The sequence below is a fragment of the Hydra viridissima genome, unplaced genomic scaffold (genome assembly GCF_058129835.1).
Source record: "Hydra viridissima isolate aposymbiotic clone 2 unplaced genomic scaffold, HvirCarnegie_v1 scaffold_3, whole genome shotgun sequence".
In the NCBI taxonomy this organism is placed as follows: domain Eukaryota; kingdom Metazoa; phylum Cnidaria; class Hydrozoa; order Anthoathecata; family Hydridae; genus Hydra; species Hydra viridissima.
In genome coordinates, this window is record NW_028324302.1 from 13,662,501 (window position 1) to 13,682,853 (window position 20,353).

The following is a 20,353-nucleotide window of genomic DNA, read 5'->3' on the forward strand; positions in this document are numbered from 1 at the left end:
ACTAAGGTTTGACACAATTTCTGAAAACAACTTGTCCTTCTGCTATAATAATAAGTACGTTGTGAAGTATCTCGTCTTATACTTTTTTTAAAGTACTTGGTAATAGCAGAATATTTTCTCTTTGTACGTTACCTATTACCGGAGATAAAAATTGACTAAAAAAAGACAAACTAAGCTTATGATAGGAAGGGTTGAATTTGTTTATCTAGCAACGCCTATAGCAACCGTTTGTTTAAAAATATACAAATTGGCACCTTTAAAGACAATGCACGTTAACTAATTATAGAGATTTAAAAAAAAAAGTGTTAACAGCCTCCTATTAGTCATTCACAAAATTATTATTGGAGTATTCTGAGATCTATATCATTAAGAGTTACTAAAAAAGTGCCTTTACAGTCTCACACATAACACTAATGAAAGCTTGAATATTGATATTTGGAAAAAAAGTTAAAAGGATGTGAATGTGGGTAAAAAGTCTTTAGAACTCGACAGGTTAGAATTATTTTGTTCTATCTTCAATTTTAAACGTTGGGAGATAGAACAAAAGAATTCTAACCTGACGAACTATGTTTAAACTCAGCTATTCGTTCAACGATGAATTTCAAGGAGTTAAAATTTTAGGTGAAAATAACAGTCGATTAATGACAGAAACTACTAAGTCACACGATGTATCATAGGATGTTAAAATAGGAAATTCACCAACGAAAACAAAGCAAGAAGGCGGAAACTGAGAGGAATTAAAAAACGATTCTTGGATAAAGAAACAGTAGAAGAACCTGGACTATTTACGTAAACCTGATTTACTTTATTTTTTATTTCCGATTACCGCCATGTTTTGTTCATTTTTTGAAAATTGAACAAAAATAAAATGAAATATCTCTTGATTTATTTACTCTTTTATTTTGAAATTTTCCCAGTTTATTTTAAATAAGAAGAGGTCTGGTTGCAGAATATTTAATTTTACTTATTATAAATTTTATTTTAGACTTTGTCTAGAAAACCTCCCTAGTAAAACTAAAAATTGTTATGGCAAAGCTTACAACTTTTGAACCATACACTCTAATTTAAGAAATCTATAAGGCTTCCTAAGTTAACATATCATTATCTGAAATACCAAAAAGCATTAAAAAAGGTTTCGTATTTACGGAAATATTTTCTCCGAATATAAAGCCCTAAAACGAGACAAATGTTGAATATTTCAGGCAAACTTTGATTATTATTATTATTATTATTATTATTATTATTATTATTATTATTATTATTATTATTATTATTATTATTATTATTATTATTATTATTATTATTATTATTATTATTATTATTATTATTATTATTATTATTATTATTATTATTATTATTATTATTATTATTATTATTATTATTATTATTATTATTATTATTATTATTATTATTATTATTATTATTGTTATTATTATTGTTATTTTTAATGTTATATGTAAATCAACTACAACATAAAAAGACTAATTTTAGTGATATAAATGTTTTATTAAAGAAATTTATTTAAATTGGGATCGACTACCTTAACTGAAAGCAAATTCAAAGAAAAATCAAATGTTAAAACAAAAGAATTATGAAGTTAGGAATGTTAGAAACTCGAACATCGTTTTGAAAAGTATTAACTTTGTTAAAATGCAATTTTTTTCAAATTATTTATATAGCACTGTCTGCTTATCAGGGAGTAAAACAGATAAGGGGGTTGTTATTGTTCATATAATTCAGTTTATTCAAATTTTGAATAAAATGTTTAAAAATTTTTTCTTTCAATCTGAGAAAACATTGTGAACTTGTCTTATATTTGGAATATGAAATTTTTTAAGATATCCTAAATCAGGAGCATGCGCTCTAAGATGGCATAAGTTTGAAGGACGAGGGGGAGAAGTAATTTTTTTTTTTTCAAACTGTCAGCTAAATTATGTTTATGTGCATTTCCAGTGATGTCTGCTACAAAAAAAATCTTTTTCCTATTTTCGACGGTAAATACTTTGAAAAAGAATCGATATATAGAAATGTGTACCGTCCAAGCAAATATTCTCTTATATAAACGAAAAAAAAAACTTGTTCTAAGTTTAGTTTTTAATTCTTTAGGTGGGTAATTTTTAAAATGTTATGAGAAAATGTGACCCTCCAAAGAAAGGATTTTGAAAAATGTTATTTTATTTTTTAAAAAGTTTTTAATACAAGACCGAATGTTTTTAAAAGGCGCAGTAATGCAATCACGTGATTTCTTAATCAATTTACTCTTATAAACAGAAATCAAAATGTTCAAACATTTGTTAAAATTTCTCGACTTGCTTTGCATAAGTCATATTTTCTCAAAACGTAGTGTTTGAATATAAAAAATGGCCGACTTCGTAACAAAGCCGGATGTTTCAACTTCTAACTACACTCAAGAGTTTTATTTGCATTTTTCTATATACTTATTGGCATAGATATTAAGACGAAAGTAAGTATTTTTTGGTTTTTTCTAATTCTTAATTCGTTAAACAATATCATGTAAAAAATTTATGAATTTCGAAATTTAAAGGAGAAAAAAACAAATAAAGTTCATAAAATTAATCTGTTAGGAAGCATTAGCAAGTTTTAAAATAAGTATCACGCTAAAATCTCATTAGTTTGTCTAGACCTAAAACTGTTTACGTTGACTTTATTCCTTTAAAATTTCGTGATTGAACATTCGATAGCATCGCCTTCACGTCGCTCTGAAAACTTCGTGTCGCTGTTTGTTTGGCTGTTTAATACGTCTTTTCAAAACGAAGTATTGTCAAAGTTATATGTTTGATGTCTTCCTAAAAAAAATTTTAATTTTAAAATTATTTATTACCTTCTTAAATATTCAGATCCATTTTTATGAAGGGAAACAAAATATCGATCATTATTTCTTTTTAAATATTAACGTTGCTTTTTTTTTTTTTTTTCGATCTAAAATTAAGAGTGATTTCTAATAAATTTTCCACAGTGCTTGTAATTTTGCTCACGATGTTTCGAAATAGCTCAATGCCACCTGCTGGAAAATCGCCACACTATGACGTACCAAAACCGCTTGATTTTTGTACGCATGCGTCATTTTTAAAATTTACGAACGCAATTTTTTTGGCGCTCATATTCGTTAGAGTGAAATAGATAATTTAATTAAGCGATGTTCTTTTTACCGAAATCGTTGTTTGCTCTACCCGCAACCGCTCTAAATTTGTCCTGCAAAAAGGAAACTTTGAAATCTTATTCGGCGCCCAGAGGCATGGAGACCACTTACTAATTTAAAAGTCTGATTGGAAGGGAAAAAAACGTGTCTCTTGACGTCGTTAATCTCTAGATCATCATAAAACAGTCTTGTTTCAATAACAGACACAGTCTTTGTATAGATAGAACTTAGCTCAAACGTCTACTTACAGTAGAAGTAATGTCTTTTTTAAATGCGTTAGTAACAAATCCGGTAAGAGCAGAGGAACTTCGACATGCGTGGAAAACTCTGAGTTACGATATAATTACACAGCCACTGCCTGCATCTCCACCACCAACACCTAATGTTATTGATTTTCAAAGTGCGAATCCGAGCGGCAGCGTCAGGCACTTAAGTAGCGATTTTTTTTTTGAAAGACCACAGTGCCAAGCTTGCATGGATCCTGGTAACAACAGATCTTGCACAAATCAAACTCATTATACTGGAGACTTAGCAAAATGTCAAAATAATTCCGAAAAACTTTATAAAAAACAACTTTCGTATGAATGTGTCTCGGAGTCTTCTAATGAACCGATGGTTCGGAAGAGGAAGATTGCTTCTGATACTAAATTATGTCACACTAAAAGAAAACGCACAAATATCGAAGAAATCGCGTGTCAAGTACATGGTATCCTTAGTTTACCTGGTTGTAGAGAACCCAGGTATGTTTTTGTACCTTTTTTGGAATAGGCTGTCACAAAGAATTAAGGTTTTGGGACATTGAGTGTAAATTTATATTTACACTAGATGTCCAAAAACTTTAATTTTTAGTAACAGCATGAAAACTCTTTAACTGGACTTTAATGAACAGGGTTGTTGAGAGATTTAGTTTAAACTATAAGAATTAATTATAGATACAATATCTCCAGAGATGAACTTCGTCGTCGCGTAAACCAGCCTGAATGTCTGACGAAAGTCGATATGATATCCTATGTACGACTAGCGAAAAATTCTGCTCGTTTATTACTTCAAAAACATGATATAAAAACAAACCAACACAACCAACGCTCTGAACACACTGTTCTGTCTAAGATGTGCGAAGAGGAGTGTCGTACTCTTGCAAACGGTATAAATGATATCAATTATAGGTATTTTCCTGGAACTTGGTTCGCATTTAAATCAGCGCAAGAAATCATAAACAACAACATGAGTACAAGTCTGCGAAACGAAGCTTTAATTGAACGTCAAAAGGAAGACGAAATTACAAAGTAAGTCATTATTTTAACATTTCGGTGTAACTTTTTGCTCAAACTTAAGCAAAGATCGCAACTTGCAGATCCCTTGCAAATTAACTTGAAAAAGTTTTTGTGTAAATGCATCAGACTTTTTTTTGTTGTTGTTGTTATTTCTTCATGTAAATATTTAGGCTTGAGGCGGGCTGATAACTGAATCCTAAACCAGCTTAGGCCGGTGTGCGTTTGCTGTGCGATTTGTTTTTTTTTGTTATTGCTTGACTAACATTCATAGGATTATCAATTGCTTTTGTTAAAATTGAGATAAAATGATATTAAACCTAATACTTAACATATATTATTACATTACATTTAGTTGCTATTGATTAAAATAATCAAGAAATGTTTTTTTTAGATTTGTTCTACTAGATATATATTTTGGACTAGAGAAGCGCAAAAACGATCACGAAATGAACGCATTCAATTTAGTTTCGCACTCATTTGGACTTCCTAACCTTCAGAATCACATTTTGTTTTTACTTAGCTATCTTGAGGAGGAACTGCGTATCCTGAGGACTGCCTAAAATAGTAGTTACCTTTTGCTTGCTTCTTCTGATGTCAGTTTGTTTCCGTTATTTAACTTTGAGGCGATTGTAAGTGGTTTTCTATTTGTTAATCATCTAACTGAAGTTTTTACGACTGAGATTTATTTTTCTAGACGGGTGGGTTTGCTTTTTTTGGCGCTTGATAATACTACAGTAGTGTTAAGTAGACATTACATTTTCGCGTAATTTTTTGCTGCAGGAAAATACAAGGTTATAATTTGAAATATTATTTTGTTAGAATTATCTATTGAAGTAGTTTATTTTGTATATTGAAGTAGTTTATTTTGTGGAATTTGTATTTTTATTATTGTATTATTAGAAGGAATAAGAAAATTTCACTAAATAAATCGTTTACAATTTACTGTTCACGCGCGATGTATCATAACCGTTTGCGGAAGAAGTAAGCTGTTGTACGCCATTTTTTTAAAAATAATTTCTGTCAGCAAAAAGTGTAACCAAAATCAAAAGTAAGTGTCAACATAAAAAGAAAAGGTTTACACTTATTATTGATTTTGATCATGAACTTTACTGTAATAAAAAGAAACTTCTTTGTTACTAGGCGGACTTGTTTATTAACAGCTGTGAAGAATCGAGACAAATGTTGAGATTATTCCTACAATTTACTTTATTTCACGAATTTTATTTGGTGAGCGGTTTTTTATGCAAATAGGAAAAGTCTTAGAGCTGATCGTTACATAAGTTTAAAAAGAAAGTCTTTAATAAACCTGTAGCAGTATATTACCAGAAATACATTTAAAACTTCTTTGATTAAACACCTTTATTCTACTAAACTCTTCATACAAAACCCTTCATATAAGAAACAGCCGTTAAAATAAGGTGTTCTTGAAATTATTTTAAATTTTAAAACAGTTTTGTTTTATTGCTGTTGTGTTTTTTTGGTAATCGAATTACAAATTTATCAGTGTCGATGTTTATTTAAAAAATATTTTCATTTCACCTTTTTTTTTGGAAGATCGTTGAAAGAAGCTGCAAAAAATAATAAGATATCGCTTACAAATAAGCATGGCCGCCGAGAGGGGAGGGTGGACGGGGAAGATTCCCGGGGCCCCGTGTGGGTACAAATAATTTTTTAAAACAATTTTTAAAGGATTTGAATTGTTTTGACTTTGAAAAGATTTAATTAACTTTCATATTTAATTTTCAATGACCAGACCACGCTTCTATTGGTCCTGGGTATATTATTGATCGTAATGAGGGCCCCATGAGAAAACTTCCCCAGGGTCCGAAATTTCTCTCGGTGGCTATTCAAATAAGCTATGGGTTGTAAGTAAACTATATATTTCTTTATGCGTTTTTTAAATCTAAATTTCTAATCAACTTTTCTCACTTTTTTTTGTACAAGCCCATGCTCCCCTACAAATTCTAAAAATAAAAAACAGCCCGCGCTCCCCTACAAGTTCTGAAAATACAGCCCGCGCAAATTCTGAAAACAGTTTCTTCGTATTTTTATCACTTCAAAACAAAAAAAAAATGCTGATAATTATTAATGAGCTATTTTACAGATCATTTTTGTATGTGTTGGAGTTTAAAACGTAGGGTGCAGTGTTTTTAATTGGAGGGAAGGATCATACCCCCAATGAAGCACCACTGATCATGCCACTTACAATACGAATACAATATAGATGAGTTCTCCTCATCTATATTGTATTCCTCTCTGAGGAATTAGTTATATAATAAAGCAGATTTACACACCATTTATATGCCAATATCCAACAATCAAATCTTCAGTTTCAAAAAATAAAGAGTTTTAAGGTTTGAGATTGAAAGGTTTAAAAATGTCAAAAAGTAAAGATTAAAGTTAAATACCAATTAGTATGAAAACAAATTTTCATCACTAATTTGTAAAAAAAGGACTCTGCAAATTTTCTAGATCCGAAATAAAATACCACAAAAGATTATTTGTATTTATGGTATAATGCACAATAGAAAACAAATCTAATACCACCCAACACGTTCAACATGAGACGCATGCCTAAATATGTAATTACGTCACAACAAGTTATTGGCAACTAGAAGCCAATGAAAGAATTATGAAACTTCACATTCTTCATACGGATGACTAAACAGAACATTTAGATTTTTGAAGAGCAGACATTTTTACGTTGTTTATTGAAATTTGGTAAAAGTCAAGATTAATTAGAAAAGGTTAAGGAAAAATAAAAGTAAGGGAGACCAGAGGTCTTATCATACACTTGCTTTTGTGACCAGCATTTTAATTGTACCTATTTAAAATGAGAAAAAGAAAATTTTTGTTCAATTTTTTTTGTTCACTTAAGTCCAAACAGCAAACAGTAACACAAACTAAGTTAAGATGAATCTTTCTTAAAGTAATTCAAAAGCGATTAAAAAAACTGAAATTTACTTTTACGTATCAGCCCCAAAATATAGTTTCCTAACATGGTAGTTCTTATGAAAATGGTAGTTTTTATGTCAAATGGAACTTCTTATGAAAACGGTTCTTAACACTATTTTTAATGCAATATCCTACCATGTTCTAATACCTTTTAATCACGTTGAACGTCTTTTCATTCAACGTCGATTACACCGATTACATCGGTGCCTCCGTTTGTTTAAGGAAGAAGCTTACCTGCAGCTCTAATGAAGTGATTCATACTTAGGACATGAACGTCAAAAGGTCTGCATTTTAGGTGTTTTGGTGGAATGATAACATTATTTAGTTTAAATAGTCATACTTCCATGTATGCTTGCCTCTGGTGTGAAGAAGAAAGTACTATGAAATGTGAAAAGAAAAAAACTTTTAGTGAATTGATCCAAGTTCTAATAGTATGAAGGAATTCAGTATTAGTTATAGATTCAGGGTATATTTCTCCTCAAATTCTTGGTGACCATGCTGAATACATTCCACCACCTGAGTTACACAGTTTCCATAAATGTAAAGATTTTACTCTTTATGGCCTGGTCAACTACATGTTTTTTTTTTATAAGCATATGAAATTTTTGAAACAGGCTCGGGTATGCTTAAGCAAAAAGTTAAAAGAGGCTCAAAAATATGCTTAAGCTTAAGCATATTTCTAATAAAATATGCTTATTTCAATACTTTCTTAAAGCGTGCGCGTTACTAAAGGTTAATGGGTATAAGAAAAATAAAAAATTGACTTATGCTCTGTATTTGCTTTGGTTTTAATGAAGCTGAATTAATGTTATAGTATAGTAATAAAAAATAAAGCATATATACTATATACAACTGTTATCAATGAAATCAAAGATAGAACTTAGAAATAAAATAAACATTTTAAATATGGTGTTAAATAAACTACACATTAAAAGTGAGAGAGAAAAAAAAAGAGAGAAATAAAACACTTCAGAGAGACTGTTGTTGGATTGCAAAACATAAACTTCGATTTTTGTTGTTTTTGTTGGTTTAAATTTAGAAATATATATATTTAAAGTTTTTAATTAAATAAAATTTAAATTTTTAAAATAGTTTATCGAGGCTCAGGAATATGCTTACATATGCTTATTTTTTTTCCAAATCTGAGCCTCTATATGCTTATAAGCGTTATGCTTATAAAAAAAACAACATGTATGTAATGTTTGGAGGCTACCAAGGAATAGAAACCAACTTTTTAGGTGCAGCCTCTATTGAACCTAACATGGCTTTTCTATAGCCAGAGATTGTCTGTAAGCTTGTATAGGAGAAAGGTGTATACAAGAAATTTGTTTATGCTTTTTACATATTTTAAAAATAAACTAAATATATAAAAATTATGCTTAGCAGTTTTCTTAGATTTTTACAATTTTAAATGCTTTTTTGACACAAGCTTACACAGATTTTAAAATTAAATCAAAATTTGTCTTGAACGGTTGTAAGCAAATATTGCACTCAACTTGGGATAAAATAATTAAGAAAGTCAAGTTTGACACATCATTTAAGGAAGAGCATTTTGTCGTACATCCGTACAGTTTAGTCCCTTGTGATATTTAATGTTCTTCAAACATTTTTAGAATGTAGTTCTAAATCAGTTTTATTATACACTAAAGTCAGTCGACGGTAATAGATGAACGGAAAGTTAACTGTATATTGACATGGAGACCATAAGTAAAAAACAGACTCGAGTTATCATAGGGGGTCCATAACTTCTCTAGCAACATATTTAACTAGTTCTTCTATGATATCAGCTACTATCTTTTCCTCGCGTTCTTCAAGATAATAACTTAAAACCATTGGTTGAGGCTAATCAAAAAAGTTCAATATATTTAGATTTAGCTGAGGAAAGTTGTTTTCAGAAGTGGACAAATCATTCTCACCTTGCATTTCCAGTATGCGAAGTAAACCAATTTCAGATTATTTAAGTCAGATAATTCTTTTCCATCACACCAGACATTTATCTATAAAATATTTATGGTATTATTATTTAGAAAAAGTGCGTGTCATTTAGAAAAAGTCCAGTCGCATTAAACTCATTAGAACATAATTCATTACCTTATAATTTTGGAGAGAAACACCGTAAAGCTTACTCAGCAAATGGCGAATATGAAGAATATACGATCGGACTGAGCAACGCACATATTTAAGCGGAGTTTCCTTCAGGAAAGGCAACAATTTAAAATTTAATTATATAACATTATAGCCGGGCTTTGATCGTCTTTAACTTATCGACTATAAACTATGGTCATATTCACCTCCATTTTATTCTCAACTAAGTACTCAGGGTATCTAAAATTAAAATGATCTGTTAAAAGATAAATTAACACGAATTTTACTTTGGGTAAAATATATCAAAGAATACCTTTCCAAGCGCAAACACAAATTTATCTGCTCGTCGCTTTTATAACTATTTCTCACATCTATCAGTTCGAACTTTTGATAATCGTTGATGCTTGCATCTAAAATTTAAAAAAACGCAATTTTTCCACCATCAAACTCCAGTAATTTTATTTAAAAAAATCTTCATCAACTTAGAACCAAAATAAAATTTCCCATGTAAATATTTACCTTTTACAACTTGTTTGTTTAATTTGGATTCGTAGTCTTGCGCACGACGATTCTCCTCTAAATAAAAGCAAAACCTATTAGTGTTTGATAGACGTGAATTGGAATCGAGAAATAAAGAACGTTTTTATAATGAAGGTCGTTCTTTTGATAGCTAAATATTTCATTTCATAGTTTCATTTCAAGTCGTGTTTGAAAGGGAAAATTCTTGGCAACATCCTACCGATAGAAATCCACGGAATTAACTTTTGGATAATGTCTTGCATTGTTCGGTCTAACCTGCGGTAAAAAATAAATAGATCTTGAGTTCTACATGCTATTTATTATACATAATTTTTAAAATATTGTGACTTTGTAACTGGTTAATATACAAATGATTTATATATTACCTAGGAATTATAGCCACATGTACCTTTATAAAAAATTATTACACCTGTATGGGTGGAGAAGTGGCTATAAGATTTCGCTATTCAATTTTTTTAATTTTTATGAAAAACGTTTCGCTAAGTATAAATAAAAACTTAAACGAATTAAGAACTTGGTTTACAAAAAATTATAGAACTGATACTTTCTTAAGTCACCTAATAGATTAAGTGCGAACCAATAAAAATCGATGATGACTGCGATAAATCCCATGATCCCTGTCTATCTTAAAAAATAGCGTTTTTGAATATTTTACAATAAAAAATTGCGTACATCCATTCATTATAAATTAAAGTTGAAAGTAATTTACTTTGCACAAATGTTCTAAAAATACTAACTTAAGTTTTGACATAGGCTCTGTCTCATGAACTTGAAGATTGCAAGTAGGACATCGTTTACTTGTTTGAAGGTGACGGACTATACAACTTTTACAAACTGAATATAAAAAACCAATTACCGGTAAAAAAAAAAAAAAAAAAAAAAAAAAAAAAAAAAAAAAAAAAAAAAATAGAAAGCTCTCTATATCTCTTAAACACCCGGGACAATTCTTTAATATAGCATTATTTACACTTTTTGAAAAAATAGAATATCAACAACAACAAAGACAACTTACATGTGTGCAAGCACTCTATAATAGTCGTTGCATTTACAAAATACCCGGCACAGAGCATACAAACCAAGTATGGGTTTAAATCACGCAACTTAATGGATACCTTTTAAGAAAATACTTAATTGATATATAAGAGATTAATACTCATAAAAATATCATCAGTAGAAAATAAAATGAATTTGACCTTGCGCGAGTCTCGCTCGTCCATTTTCTTGCCCTCCTCTTTTTCTATATAGTTATATAATTTAAACTAAATAAAACAAGAATACTAGGAAATTTACATTATTCTAATTTAACTGTTTATTCAAACTACGATTGTGTAATTTTTTCAACACTGTGTACAACAAAGCAATAAATACGACGTATTTAATTAGTATGCAATTTTATGTCATTTAATTTTGTATAAAATGATGCAGTTTATCTTTTAACAACATTCCATCCATCTTCATTGGAAGCTCCTGATCCTCTTGGACGGTCATCAGAATCATCACGATCTCGATCAGCTCCCACACGTGACATTTTGTAGGATCGACCTACAATGTAATTAAACAAAATAAATTGAAACTGTAGCAAGGTTTTTTTGCAAAAATGTCTTACTAAAATTAAACTTTAAAAAAAAAATTAAAAAAATAACTTAATAAAAATAATTTGATAAAAAGAATGAAAAACTCATGGGATTAACTGTCGAAAGTTAAAATCGAAGAAAAATTACCATAATTTTTCTTCGATTTTAACTTAATTTTTAAACTTTAATGTAAAACAAGCTGACCTTCTGGGCGGTTTCCTTTATCACTCGATCTCCAGCTGTCCCCGCCACCTTCTCCACGCCAGGTTTGTCGGTTACCACTAAAACCACGATAAGAGTCACTTTTATCGTCACCACGCCGATCGGAACGGTCATCATGACGATCATCGCGACTATCAAATCCAGTACGGGTACCTTCGCGACTATCAAATCCACTACGGGGACCATCACGTCGATCAAATGGCTTATCATCTTTTCTAATAAAATTCCTAGAATCATCTCGCTTCTCTAAACCTCGAGGATCATCTCGCTTTTCATAACTTCGAGGATTATCACGTCTGTCCATTCCCTGAGGGTCATCACGCTTGCCAAACCCTCGGGATTCATCTCGTGGGTCAGAAGCACGTTCAGAACGCTTTTGTTCATCTAAAGAAAACATAAAAAAACTTTTAAAAATCGAGTCTATTCATAAAATTATCTGCATTTGTGATTAATAATTCTTACAATTATTGGTTTAGGTTACTGATTTTTATAATCTTTTTCTTAATAATGTGGATTTGACGAAATGTTTGATAATGAAAGCTATACCCAATTGACTTAAAATCGAAATATTACATGTAAAATAATTTGCAATTGATTTCTTATTTATTTTGAATAGCTAAACAAAATACCTCCACCAGCTCCTCTCCAATTATCAGCAGCAGATGGTGTTTCAACTTTTCGTCGCTGACTTGGCGGAATATATTTACCAACAGAACTCTCTAAAAATAGCTTTAATTTTAAAAAATGAGCCCTAAACATAAATTTATTGTTAACATTATACATATATACATAACAACCCCATAAAGTATTATTTTTAAAAATACCAGTGCAGTCCTCCTAGAAAGTTACAATGACACCACTATACTATACAAAAAATTACAGTTCATTTAAATAATAGGTAAAAGACAATCTCTCCTCCCCTCCCCCCTGCCACCACCATTTATTTATTATAAAAAACACTAAGTAATACATTAAATACATGTACAATCCTAGAAATTGAAGGAGTTTTTGATAGGATTCTTGCAGATGAATGGCATGAGGTCTACAATGAAATTTTAAAATTTATTAGTGATAGGTTTCTGTACAGATAGTGCTTTAGAATCAATTCTCTCTAAATCACTCTAAAAACAATAATTCAGGACAACTGGACAAACCAAAACAAATACAAAAAATATCTGATAGAGATATTGGAAGTATTTCCAAGTATTTTTGGCAGGCCATCTTTTAAGTAGATTACAATCTTACAAAATTTAAATAGTTTGAGAACTGTTACAACTTCTTTGGTCAACTTTCTTCCTTCAACATCAATTTAATTCCTTCAACTTCAACTTTATTCCTTCAACATCAATTTAATTCCTTCAACTTCAACTTTATTCCTTCAACTTCAACTTAATTCCTTCAACATCAATTTAATTCCTTCAACTTCAAATTTTTTCCTTCAACTTCAACTTTATTACTTTATTCTGGGTCAACTTTAGCACCTCTAAGTGTTTTATGTTGCCAAAATTATGAAATAATTTCTCTATTGTTTTGAATGTTTCAGTAAATTGAATCTATTAAAATACCAGAGTATTACTACTAAGTAATATTAAAAGAGTAAATACACTTCTTCAATTGTAGAAATTAAGCATTAAACAAACTACTCTTTTTACCCAAATGAGCAGTTTGTTTAATGCCTAATATCAGAGGCATGTTGAAACATTCTAAAGGGACTGCAGAAATTGTTAACTGAACAGTTAAATTAGGAAAATCATGACAGATTGGTTACATCAATGGAAAAATTTCAGAGCTTAGTATTTTTAAAAATAAAATTATTATCAAATCATCTTTTTTTTGAGAACCTTTCTTTGGTTCTTCTTTTAACAAGTTTCGTTCTTTTTCTAACTTTTCTTCAATCTCACGCTCTTTTTCTTTCTGTTTACGAAGAGATTCCTCAAGAGCTTTCTCTTTTGCTGCTTGTAAAAGACGCTTCTCTTCAGCTTCTTTTTGTTTTCGAATGTCTTCAGCTTCTTTTTCTAAATAATTTAAAAGATTATGGTAACTTTAAAAGGTCAATACAAACATTGAGTTAGTGTCAAATCTAGCCAATATAAGCTAAAAATTTCATCATACAACTTTTATATTTAAAAACAAAACATACGAAACATATTACAAATATGTAATGTTGGCTCTAAAAATAAGTTTTAAATACCTTAAAAAGTTACAAAGTGCCAAATAATAAGAAATCAAAAGTACTTAAACATTGAGTTTTATTTTAACTTTACATTCATTTTATCTGAATATACAATTAAATATTTTTTTTTTTAAATAAAAGATAGTGGGACAAGTGACACACAGCATTTGACAATAAGTAAAAAAGAGATATAAGTCAACAGTACTTAATACATTTTATGATAGTATACCTCTTCTTAACTGTTCTGCCTTTTCTTTGCGTTTCTCTTCTCTTCGAGCAAGTATAAATTCTTGTCTGCGCTGTGCCATTCGCTGCTTCTTGTTTGCTTCTAAACGTTCCTGACGAACTCTCTTGAGATTTCTCTCAAATTCTTCCAATCTTTTCTGATAAATATTATCAAAGAATTTCTTATTTTAAATTTAAAAAAACAAAGCTTTTAGTTTTATAAAAAATATCAGCCTAACTTTTCATCCAAAAAAGTAATATGAAAAGTTTATTCTTTTAAATCACCTCATACTCCTTATGTCTATGTCCATATAATGTATCTAAGAAAACTTGTTTGTCAGCCATCATTCGTTCTAACCTGCTTTTTGTTTGCAATGCTAATTGGTGCTCCTTAGCTGTATTTTGCAACTAAAAATTTTATAATCCATGTAAAATGTTAACACAAAGAATCTTATTTAAGAAAATGTACATTTAGGTTACAAATTTTTATAGAAATAGGTGTTTTATTTAGGAAACAGTTTCAATTGTAGTTAAAACTATACATCTTTATGAGTAATGTAGAAATTGTACTTGTAGAAATTAACAAAAAAAAAAAAAAAAAAAAAAAAAAAAATTAATTTTATAGACTTATTTTTTTATAACTCACCCTTTCTTCTTCATCCTTTTCCCATTCTTTCTTATCCTTGATTTTTTGTTCTTATCCTTGATTTTTTGTTCTGCAATATGCTTTTCTAAAATTGGTATTTCTTCAAGACGCATAGCCCTAACCAAGTGGTCAATGCGTTTTTCTTGTGTGCGAAGCTTACTTAGTTGCTCACGTTTCTCACGATTTACTTGATCATATTGACGTTGAAGGATATCTGCAGGATCCATTTCATCAATTTCCTGACCAAAAAAAAAAAAATTTAAATATACAGTAATTTCATGTCCCCTGGAGAAGATTTTTTTGACAATATCAAATAAACTCCTCTCTGAGCATTTTATTTGACATTGCTAATTAAATAAATATTTAAGAAAGATTACCTGAGCTGAAAGATTTTTAAAAGCTCTCTTTCCAACTTCTGTTCCTCTTAGAGATTCAACTCGGTCCCACACTTGCTGCTTTTGAATTTCTTTCATTTCCTGGGCACGTCTTTCCCTTTCTCTTTTTTCACGTTCTACTTCTAGCCTCTGCTCTTCTGCTTGACGTAACAGTTCCTTCTGCATATTAGCCTGCTCACGTTCGTACTTTTCCTGTTAAGTTATTACATAAAACTTTAATTTATAACTACAAGCATAATTTGCTTAAATCTAAATTCCAAAATAAAACCACAAATCAATATTCTTACTACTAAACATTGTGAAAAAAAGAAACTACCTAATGTACTTTATAAAAACAACATTTCTAATTATATAAAATGAATGATCTAGAAGTGACATATTAAGAATGCTACTTTGAATAAATCCTACTTGAGCATTTCTTTCATTTTCAATTCTCTCTTTACGCTGCTCAATAATTGCTTTTCTATACAAGAGTTGAATGTGTTCTTTTCTTTCTTGTCTTAAATATTGTGCAACCAGTTGTTCACGTTGAAGATCATGTTCTTTTTGAATGGTCTCCGGGTTCATAAGGCAAATGCTTTCTTTTAACCCTTCTGAGAGTGCAAAAAGCTGACTCCTTAATATCTCAGAAGGCATTCCCTATTAAAGATAGAATTCAGAACTAGCTTTATTAAATTAAAACTCTTAAAAAGAAGTGTTAAAAAAAACAACAAGCAATTATTTGTTTATACAAACTTAGTTAACCTGAATATGAGGACCATTAGGAACTTCTTCTCTTAGAGCAACCATTAGTGCAGAACCAAATGATATTGAATCTTTTTGATGGTTGATGTAAATCTGCATGTCATTTTCTTTCACACAGTTGACTATCCTATGTTCAAGCTGATGGCGGTCTGCAAATGGCACCATTTTCAATAACTGCTTGAAAGACATTTTCTCATAAACTTGAGAAACCTGTAAGATTACAAAACAAACAAAAAAACTTAACTGAAGAATTTTTTTTTTTTTATAAAGCCATGTTTCCCCATATATCAAGTTAATCAGGTCAATAACTTTATTAAGTTTAACTCAAAAATATTTATATCATAGAAACAATTTCTTAAACTTCATGATCCACAAAATAAAATACCTGGCTAAGAAGTCTGGTAATTGAAATTTCTTTAATAGACTCAGAATATTGCACAAGGTTTTCATCTTGGTTAATCAGCTGTAAAGTTTCGTTTACTTTTTTACAAATCTTATGTGGTTCAAACTTTAACTCCAATGTTGCAAACAGTTCTTTGAGTGGTGCAGAAACATGAGGGAAAATAATTGCTTCCTAAATGTAAGTGAAATCTTTACTACAAAATTGCATACATTAAATATAATGTGAGTTGCTAAATATTTCAAATTAAGTTTTGGTAAAGAAATGGATCATACAACATCTTCAAGTAGACTCCTCCTAGTTGGGACTGTCAATAAACTCAACAAAGTTGCAAGTCTGCGATCCTTCTCATAAGCTTGAGTATCATAATTCAAGTATTCTTCCATGCTACTTTTACCAGGTGGAATTGGTATAGAAAGAGTTGCTAAGAGAACTTGACTACCAATCCTAAAATTAAAAACTTTGGTATAAAAAAAACTAATAAAACATTTGAATAAAAAAAAAATGATTTTGAAAGGATAAAAAAAAGCCATACTTTTCGAGTTCTTCAGCAGTCACTGTTTTTTTTTGCTCCTTCACCAAAGTGAACAAACGAAAGAGAGCAGCTGAGTGAAACAGATAGTTATCAGCTTTAAAAAACACAAGGGAAACTTTTTGGTAATAATTTGCCATCATGTGAGGTTTCGGTGGTTTCTTTGACATCAACATTAAATAATGAATACCCTCTATTGCACGAAAAGCTTCCTAAACAGAATGAACATATATCCCTGTTGATAATCTATAACAATACAAAACAATATAAAACTGTTACATTAAAAGAAAAAAAAAAATCATTGTTTAATATTCAAACTACACTTTACTTATAGATAACATGAGTCTGATTTTGAACAAAAATAGCATATTCCATTTTTATATATTTCTCCAATCATTTCAAGCTTGCTGCTTGTAAAAATTTAAACCTAGTGTCTAGAACTCTCTTTTGATAAAAATTTAACAGCATAAAAGCATAAGAATTTTTATGAAAATCTTATATATTAAAAATATACCAAAAATGAAAAGACAAGTTTAATAATTATACAAACAAGAAGATTAACAAGTTTTGAGAACAATTAAAATTTGGATGAAAATGATTTTAAAAAATATTGGGTACTTTTTTAACTAATCTTAATGTTATAGAAGCAATAGCAGGAAAAAAACAATAATCAGGAATGGTAGTACAAGACAATTAAATAAACAGAAGTAAAATTAAGATCTAGTACTTGTCAAGATGACTTTTTTCCTAAATAATTTCAAATCAAAAGAAAATTTACAAAAGAATAAAAAATTAATTTATTTTTAAAAATATATATCTAATAATAAGCTGTTTATAATCTACGTATTAACATTAAAGGCTGATTACTGTTTAATAAGTTGAAAGCTGAGCCAAAGCATTTTACTTTTCAAAATAAAATTTTAAAAAAATAAACCTGCTTTTAAATTTGTTTTATCAAACAATATTGATAATCTTCTGATAACCAAAAAATCTATGTCAGATATATGTGGAACATTTAAATCTAAATAATCTTATTAATAGTGTGGACATAAAAAAACTTATTAAATTGCCTACTAAAGCCCAGCAGTCTATCTTTATATACAATATTCTTTAAGTAGTCCCAAAGGACCATTTAAACTGCAATCAAAAAACTAACAAGCTAAGTATTTATTAAGATAATTACCTGCCATAGTTCCATCGTTATAGCATTCTCTAACTGCACGAGCCTAGTTTCCAAATGCATTTGTAAGCTCTCTGGACTATTCAAATTGATTGCAGTTGGTTGGCCTTGATACTTGAGTACTTGATCCAAATGATTCTTTATAAGCACACATAACTTTCGAAATTCAGCTCGACGCATATATTTTAAACAAAACTTGAAAGCTAAAGTTATAAACAAAGTAATATTTTTTAGTATTCCAAGATATCTTAAATATCTGCAAAAATAATGCTTCATCAAATACGTATATATCATCATGAAAGCATTTAAAAGTATTTTATTTAAAGTGAATTGCATCTTATCACTAATCAGTTTATTTTAATTGCTTGTTTTCAATAGTTAAATTCTTTACTTGTTTTATAGTCTTAAAAATGGCTAACCACATTAATTTTAACTCTTCTGTTTCTACCAAATAATCAAAATTATTACCATTTTGAGCAGTTTCATGATAAAGTTTTTCAACACGATTATTGTTGCGTAGTAACTCAAGAACATTGCGATAAGCTTCCCACAAGAATTTTACCCAAGGTGTCAACAACACACGATCTGATCTATCTTGTGCATCTTCTGAGCTGACAGATGAGAGCAAAATTCTAAAAAAAAGCAAAACTTCTTTTGTTGTCAATAAAACTATACCTATTTTTTAAAAACTATTAAATGTCAGGTAAAAAATATTACCCTTCAGGTGTTTGTACTTGATCAAGATCTTCAACAGTAACTAGTTCAATAGATTGATTTTTAGCTTCATCTGCATGTTTTTCAGCTAAGTTTAGAAAGAAAGAGATAGTTTCCTCAAGAGACAAAATGTTCATTTGTTGACATATCAACTTGTATTGGTACAAACCCTCTTTGGCATTAACAGACCGTTTTAAGTTTACACATAGTTTAAGATATGTTTGCAAGATAGGCTCATGTATCTTTTGCCAATTTCTGTGTTTTTTACTCTTAATAACTTCATAAAGGACATCTAAAGCAGCTTCTTGCTTGCCAATATCAATGAACTCTAAATGTAAAATAAGACCATAAAAAAAAAATGAAAATTTATACTTTAAACTGTGATAAAACATGATTCAAAAATACAATGAGTCAGGAAGAGAAAAACAATCTTATACGTGATAAAGATAAAACACTCCACATATTTTGCAAAAATTGATGTTTCAGAGAATCATATGTAAATTTTTATTTAACAATTTCAAAGTTTCTTTGTTAAAGATTTAACAAAAAAAGAATTTTATTAGTAATTATTGAGCTCCAGACATAAAAAAATTACCTTGTGCTCTTTTCAAAGCATTTTCTGGCTTTTGAAAATACTGTACCATGATATATTTATTTCTTTAAATCTTTGTACAGCAGGCTCAGAAATTTATGATAGAAAAAGAATACACGGAGTTGATAACATAAAGTTAGGTAGTAATCTAAAATACTTTTATTATACTTTTCGGATTTGTAAACATTATTTTTATGATGTCCAACTCAAGCACTTAAAAGTGTTCCTTATAATTAGTACCACGTTCGCGACATATTTTAAAGACCAGATTTAAAAAAAACTCAGATAACAAATCTGTGGCATTAAGTAGGTATGTGCGTATCTGCGATTTATGGCACCGATTTTAAAGATAAAATCTGTGACCATTTTTTCACCGCGTGCTCGAGGTTGGTGTTGCAAGGATTTTTCTCGTCTTTTTTTTAGAATTTTATATTGACTTAGATAATATTTTAAAAGTAGAGTGTTGTAAGTTTATTGCAATTTGTTTTTTTTTTTTTGCAGTTACTAACGTTTTTAGTGCTTTAATTGCTATTGAAAACTTCGTTCCTGTTCTGGTAGTGAATTGACATTGAAGGGATGATGGGTTTTTTTTTTCTAACTTTGAATCAATTTTATATATCTATTTTCTATGTACCTGCCAAATTTCATTAAAAAATAATGACACGCTCATATTCTACTTTTGCACGCAGTAAAGGTACCAAATATTCTTCTGTTGTAGAAGTTGGGGGGGGGGGATTCACGATTATGAGCCTTTTGTATATTTGACTTTTTTATTCATTAAAAAATTGTTTTTTTAGAAAAATGAAACTTTATTTAAAATATTGGTGATTTTTTAAAAATATTCAAAACATGATTTACGCACACACACACAAAACCATATTCTGCTGTTAGTTGAATAAAAATATAACCAAGGCAAGTTAATGCGCTAAAAACTAAACAATG

General features: G+C 29.5%; 3 protein-coding genes across 4 annotated transcripts; 1 reads left to right on the forward strand and 2 right to left on the reverse strand.

The window, feature by feature from the left end:
* Positions 1-2,260: 2,260 nt before the first annotated feature.
* Positions 2,261-5,362, forward strand: LOC145202574 (transcription factor aptf-4-like). Its single transcript, XM_090081654.1, has 3 exons — positions 2,261-3,900; positions 4,093-4,446; positions 4,826-5,362. The coding sequence occupies exons 1-3, from the start codon at positions 3,419-3,421 to the stop codon at positions 4,992-4,994; spliced, it is 1,005 nt and encodes a 334-aa protein (XP_089937780.1). The 5' UTR covers positions 2,261-3,418; the 3' UTR covers positions 4,995-5,362.
* Positions 5,363-8,713: 3,351 nt separating this feature from the next.
* Positions 8,714-11,360, reverse strand: LOC145180558 (polycomb group RING finger protein 1-like). 2 transcript variants are annotated; one of them, XM_080055467.2, is made up of 10 exons: positions 11,208-11,356; positions 11,027-11,126; positions 10,752-10,848; positions 10,214-10,269; positions 9,994-10,050; positions 9,788-9,884; positions 9,681-9,714; positions 9,481-9,582; positions 9,306-9,386; positions 8,714-9,231 (listed from the first exon to the last, which is right to left on the reverse strand). In XM_080055467.2, the coding sequence occupies exons 1-10, from the start codon at positions 11,229-11,231 to the stop codon at positions 9,118-9,120; spliced, it is 762 nt and encodes a 253-aa protein (XP_079911593.2). In that variant the 5' UTR covers positions 11,232-11,356; the 3' UTR covers positions 8,714-9,117. The 2 variants fall into 2 exon arrangements, with proteins under 2 accessions (XP_079911593.2, XP_089937781.1); XM_090081655.1 differs by lacking the exons at positions 8,714-9,231; positions 9,306-9,386; positions 9,481-9,582 and having other exon boundaries at positions 9,617-9,730; positions 11,208-11,360.
* Positions 11,361-11,388: 28 nt separating this feature from the next.
* LOC145180557 (eukaryotic translation initiation factor 3 subunit A-like) lies at positions 11,389-19,646 on the reverse strand. The gene is given in 18 exon segments (XM_090081653.1): positions 11,389-11,556; positions 11,793-12,194; positions 12,440-12,529; positions 13,652-13,825; positions 14,213-14,366; positions 14,494-14,616; positions 14,855-14,905; positions 14,908-15,093; positions 15,232-15,441; positions 15,658-15,888; positions 15,994-16,203; positions 16,379-16,567; positions 16,669-16,840; positions 16,929-17,137; positions 18,109-18,308; positions 18,574-18,737; positions 18,823-19,147; positions 19,415-19,646. Coding segments are annotated over 18 exon segments (3,255 nt in total). The 5' UTR covers positions 19,464-19,646; the 3' UTR covers positions 11,389-11,440.
* Positions 19,647-20,353: the final 707 nt, after the last annotated feature.

What these genes read in the sequence shown, in the direction of transcription:
- LOC145180558 (XM_080055467.2), bottom strand. Translation starts at nt 11,231, where the DNA reads ATGGACGAGCGAGACTCGCGCAAG. An exon ending in AAACAAACAAGTTGTAAAAG is followed by an intron (nt 9,885 to 9,993) that starts GTAAATATTTAC and finishes TTTAAATTTTAG; the next exon opens with ATGCAAGCATCAACGATTAT. An exon ending in TTGTGTTTGCGCTTGGAAAG is followed by an intron (nt 9,715 to 9,787) that starts GTATTCTTTGAT and finishes TTTTAATTTTAG; the next exon opens with ATACCCTGAGTACTTAGTTG.
- LOC145202574 (XM_090081654.1), top strand. Translation starts at nt 3,419, where the DNA reads ATGTCTTTTTTAAATGCGTTAGTAACAAATCCGGTAAGAGCAGAGGAA. An exon ending in CCTGGTTGTAGAGAACCCAG is followed by an intron (nt 3,901 to 4,092) that starts GTATGTTTTTGT and finishes AATTAATTATAG; the next exon opens with ATACAATATCTCCAGAGATG. An exon ending in AAGGAAGACGAAATTACAAA is followed by an intron (nt 4,447 to 4,825) that starts GTAAGTCATTAT and finishes TGTTTTTTTTAG; the next exon opens with ATTTGTTCTACTAGATATAT.